Below are 5,751 nucleotides of genomic sequence, written 5' to 3'. Positions count from 1 at the left end.
GAAATAAAGGAATAAATAAAGAAGACGAGAGATAAGAGAAAAAACACACTCCAAACCTCATAGTCACGTTAAACAAAACAACAAGAAAAAAAGAAGGAAAAAACAGAAAAAAATAACACAAACTCAAACCAAACACATTTTTTTTTCTTCTCCTCTCTCCACTCAGAGACTCTCGACCAAACCGCCGCCCACCCTCCCCTATCCCCCTCCCTCGGGTCACCCACCTCGAGTTGGACCTCTTACTCGGGTCCTTCTTCACCGCCTGCAGATTGGTCAGGTCCTTCTGGCGCTTCTCGGTCTCCCTCCAGATGCGCCAGTAGAGGCCGCACATCACCGTCACGGGAAGGTAGAAGGCTGCAATGGCGGTGCCGAAGGTGACGTACTCGTTGGTCTCGATGAACTGAATGTAACACTCGTTCTCCGGGACAGTCCTGCGAGCGGGGAGGAGGCGGGGTGAGCGAAGGTTGGGGGGAGGTGGGGAGGAGAGGAGAGAGGTGGGGGAGGTGGGGTGAGGAGGTGGGGATCAGAAGAGGAGGAGGGTGGGGTGAGGAGGTGGGGGTGAGAAGAGAAAGGGAGCAGGAGGTGGGGGTGAAGAAGAGGAGGGAGGTGTGAGAGGGAGGAGGAGTGGGGAGAAGAGAAGGAGGAGGAGGTGGGGGTGAGAAGAGAAGGGAGGTGGGGTGAGGAGGTGGGGATGAGAGAAGAAGAAGGGGGAGCAGGAGGTGGGGATGAGAAGAGGAGGGAGGTGGGAGAGGGAGGAGGAGGTGGGGGTGAGGGAGAGGGAGGAGGAAGGTAGGGGGTGAGAACAGGAGGGAGGAGGAGGTGGAGTGAGCAGAGGTGGGGGAGATGGTGGAGGGAGGTGGGGGTGAGAAGGGGGAGGTGGAGGGAGGGAAGTGGGGGTGAGAAGAGGAAGGAGGTGGGAGAGGGAGGGAGGGAGGTGGGAGATGGTGGAGAGAGGAAATTGGTGGAGTGAGAAGAGGAGGCAGGTGGGGAGAGGGAGGGAGGAGGTGGGAGATGGTGGAGGAGGTGGTAGTGAGAAGAGGGAGGCAGGTGGGAGGGAGGGAAGAGGAGGTGGGGGAAGAAGGAGGAGGAAATGGGGGTCAGAAGAGGAAGGAGGTGGGAGAAGGAGGAGGAGGTGGTGGGTGAGAAGAGGAGGGAGGAGAAGGTGGAGTGAGCACAGGTGGGGGGAGATGGAAAATATCATCATATACATAAATTGTTTTCCTAGTTATAGATATAGATAGAAGTGTACTTTGATGAACTTTTTTTTCTTTATAATTTTTGAAGGGATGAGAGAAAGGGGAATAATTCATACCTTGAAATGAATTAAATTTAGCCTCACAGTTTCAATAATTACACTTTAGTACCTATTCCGATTTTTGTATCATGCTGCTAATGAAGGGAGTGATATCAGTAGAGTATCATGATTATTAGACATGCTATCGAAAGAGAGAAAATAATTACATATGTTACTCATATTAATGTGGTTCGTAGTTACATTTCATATTCCTGTAGTGGAGAAAAAGTTTTATTTTACTTACAATATTATTTGACCGAAATATTTCCTACATTTATGAAGCCTAATTCACGCGAGTCATAAAAAAATCCGACATCTACTGTTTTTGTGAGTGACAAGTCCAGCATCCATTCATTCAGATTACTTTGTCACGGATTTCCATGTTGCGTTTTTAATAAGAAATATTTCATGTAGAGTAAACACCCCCCCCCAAAAAAAAACAAAACAAAAAAAAACATACATATTATTTTTGTTTTTCGTTTTTACTTATTTTAAAATTTTATTTGAGGGCTGAGTTAGTGCTGCCTGACTGGGAGGGGCGGGTCGCGTGCGCCAATCAAAATATCACCGCTCTGAGTGTTTTATTGGTGTCTTAAATTCCGGACGCAAAAAAGGAGAGAGAGAGAGAGAGAGAGAGAGAGAGAGAGAGAGAGAGAGAGAGAGAGAGAGAGAGAGAGAGAGAGAGAGAGAGAGAGAGGGAGAGAACAGAGAGAGAGGAAAAGTATATATATATATATATATATATATATTTATATATATATATATATATATATGTATATATATATATATATATATATATATATATATATATATATATATATATATATATATATAGAGAGAGAGAGAGAGAGAGAGAGAAATAGAGAGAAATGAAATGAGAGTAGTACCTATTTTTCACAGATTGAGGCACAGGCGTTGAATAAAGACACATACATTTGATGAAATTTTTAATTTTTGGACTTTTGTCACTCACATAAACAACTACTAACCGACAGCTTCTGAAATAAAAAATAATGAGTGAAAAAAATGTACAAAAAATAACCCGTCTGCCCTTTCTCTTAAAAAAAAAAAAAAACTACTACTGGAAATGCAACAAAACTATTTAGTAAAATATTAAAAGGCAAAAGCGACTACCCTTCGGAAACAGACAAGTAAGAGCACTTCGACCAACCGATAATTACGACCACCCACGGAAATAGATAAGTACGACCACCCACTAGCGATAGATAAACACATTCACCCACTGAAACAGATACATACGACCACCCACTAGCGATAGATAAACATCCACGGAAATAGTAAACACGACCTCAATCACAACCACTCAGAAGTTACATAAACATGACTGTCCACAGAAATAAGTACGACCACCCACCTTAAATATTCATAATTACACGCCCGTCCACCATCAACGAGTATATTATGGCCACCCGCCAGCAACAGACAAACCACGGCCACCTGCAAACAATATCTAACTATGACCACCCACCATCACCAAACAAATACGACCACCCACCCTTACCAAATAAACATCCTTACCAAAAAAGCTACGACCACAAACCCTCAACAGGCTAGCCACGACCACCCACCAACACCCAACCACGACCACCCACCATCCAACCACGCCCACCCACCAACACCCAACCACGCCCACCCACCAACACCCAACCACGACCACCCACCATCCAACCACGCCCACGCACCAACACCCAACCACGCCCACCCACCAACACCCAACCACGACCACCCACCATCCAACCACGCCCACCCACCAACACCCAACCACGACCACCCACCATCCAACCACGCCCACCCACCAACACCCAACCACCCCCACCCACCAACACCCAACCACGCCCACCCACCAACACCCAACCACGACCACCCACCATCCAACCACGCCCACCCACCAACACCCAACCACGCCCACCCACCAACACCCAACCACGCCCACCCACCAACACCCAACCACGCCCACCCACCAACACCCAACCACGACCACCCACCAACACCCAACCACGCCCACCCACCAACACCCAACCACGCCCACCCCACTGCCAACACCCAACCACGCTCCACCCACCAACGCAACCACGACCACCGCAACATGCGACCCCACCGCAACACCCCAACCACGACCACCCCACCAACACCCAACCACGCCCACCCCTGACCAACACCCAACCACGCCCACAACCCACCCAGCACCCAACCCACGACCACCCACCAACACCCAACCACGCCCACACCTACCTCAACACCCTAACCACGACCACCCACCAACACCCAACCACGGACCACCCCACCAACACCCCAACCACGCCCACCCACCAACACCCAACCACGACCACCCACCAACACCCAACCACGCCCACCCACCAACACCCAACCACGCCCACCCACCAACACCCAACCACGCCCACCCACCAACACCCACCCACGCCCACTCCACCAACACCCCAACCACGACCACACCCACCAACACCTAACCACGCCCACCCGCAACACCTAACCACGCTACCACCCACCAACACCCAACCACGCCCACCCCACCAACACCCAACCACGCCCACCCACCAACACCCCAAACCACGCCCACCCACCAAGACCCAACCACGCCCACCCACCAAGACCCAACCACGCCCACCCACAACAACACCACACCCACCAACACCCCAACCACGCCCACCCACCAACACCCAACCACGCCCCACCCACCAACACCCAACTACGCCCACCCACCAACACCTCCAACCACGCCCACCCACCAACACCCAACCACGCCCACCCACCTCAGCACCCAACCACGACCACCCACCAACACCCAACCCACGCCCACCCCACCAACACCCAACCATCGCCCACTCCACCAACACCCAACCACGACCACCCACCAACACCCAACCACGACCACCCACCAACACCCACCCACCAACACCCAACCACGCCCACCCACCAACACCCAACCACGCCCACCCACCACCCCCCAACCACGCCCACCCACCAACACCCCAACCATCGACCACCCCACCAACACCCCAACCACGCCCACCACACAACACCCACCCACCAACACCCACCCACCAACACCCAACCACGCCCACCCACCACCACCCACCCACGCCCACCCACCAACACCCAACCACGCCCACCCACCTCCGGCCTTCGATATGTGGCCACGAGTAGATCCAGGGCGGCCACAGGATGAGGGAGATGATCCAAGCTGACCCGATCATGACGGCCGCTCGTCGGGTCGTCCGTTTGGCCCGGTAGGTGAGGGGTCGTGTCACGCTGAGGGGAGAGAACGCGAGGGGAGGGTTAGTGTTGGGGGGAAGTTGAGCGATTGAGGGGAGATAAGGGTGGGGGAGGGGAGGTGGAGGTAGAGGAGGGATAGGGGGGTGGAGGGGGGAAGTTGAGCGATTGAGGGGAGAGAAGGCTGAGGGAGGGTTAGTGTTGGGGGGAAGTTGAGCGATTGAGGGGAGATAAGGAGGGTGGGGGAGGGGGAAGGAGGAGGGTTGAGAGGATGGATGGAGGAGTTGAGCGATTGAGGGGAGATAAGGGTGGGGGGAGGTGGAGGAGACCCGGAGGAGGATGGAGGGAGGGGAGTTGAGCTGATTGAGGGGAGATATGTAGGGCAGGGGGAGGGTTGGAGGGATGGGGGAGTGTGGAGGAGGGAGTTGAGCGATTGAGGGAGATAAGGGTGGGAGAGGGAAGGTGGAGGGTCATGGCAGGATGGATGGAGGGGAGTTGAGCGATTGAGGGGAGATAAGGAGTGGGGGGAGGTGGAGGTAGAGGAGGGATAGGGGGAGTAGATGGAGGGAGGGAGGAGGAGAGGGATGGAAGAGAGAGCACTAGAGGAGGGTTAGCGTTGGATAGAGGGAGGTGGGGGTGGAGGAGGAGATAGAGTGGATGGAGGGAGGAATGAGGGGGATGGGGGTGAGAGGATAATGGGAAGAGAGAGAACATGAGGAGGGGGTTAGCTGAAGTGTTGGATAGGGTGGGGGAGTGAAGTTGAGCGATTGAGGAGACACAGGAGGGGGTGGAGAGGGAGGAATGGGGTTGGATGGAGGAAGGGGATGGAGGGACGGATGGAGGGAGGGGTGGGGACGAGGGGAGGGAAGGGGGAGGGGAATAAGTAGGGGATAGAGAGGAGAGTGGAAAGGGTAGAGGGAGCGGAGGAAGAGAGAAGAAGAAAACAATGGAGGGAGGTAAGGGGAAAGGAGGAAGAATGAAGGGGAAAAAGAGAGAAAACAGCAAGAGACAGACGAAGGAGAGGAGGCAAGGAAGCGGGTAAAGGTAAGAAAATGACTTGGAAGGCGGATAGGGGGTGGAGAGGGGGGGGGGGCGAGGGGGAAGGTGAGGAGTAGGCAGAGAGGGGGTAAGGGAGGGAGAGCGAGAAGGAGAGTAGAAGGCATATCAAAAGGAAACTTGATAAACAGCCGGAGAAAGGTATGGAA

General features: G+C 53.3%; 1 protein-coding gene across 2 annotated transcripts in view; it reads right to left on the bottom strand.

Moving 5' to 3' along the window:
* The window catches only part of mAChR-A (muscarinic Acetylcholine Receptor, A-type), an 87,834-nt gene that overhangs the window by 35,618 nt on the left and 46,465 nt on the right, over nucleotides 1–5,751 (bottom strand). For both annotated transcript variants that reach the window (XM_070140308.1, XM_070140309.1), the window contains exons 6-7: nucleotides 4,451–4,585; nucleotides 225–431 (exon numbers count right to left, since the gene is read on the bottom strand). In XM_070140308.1, the coding sequence (XP_069996409.1) occupies nucleotides 225–431; nucleotides 4,451–4,585 (342 nt within the window). The remainder of the gene's footprint in view (nucleotides 1–224; nucleotides 432–4,450; nucleotides 4,586–5,751) is intronic.

Source organism: Penaeus vannamei, chromosome 26 (genome assembly GCF_042767895.1).
Source record: "Penaeus vannamei isolate JL-2024 chromosome 26, ASM4276789v1, whole genome shotgun sequence".
In the NCBI taxonomy this organism is placed as follows: domain Eukaryota; kingdom Metazoa; phylum Arthropoda; class Malacostraca; order Decapoda; family Penaeidae; genus Penaeus; species Penaeus vannamei.
The sequence above is the reverse complement of the archived record's forward strand: the minus strand, read 5'-3'. Positions and strand labels throughout refer to the sequence as shown.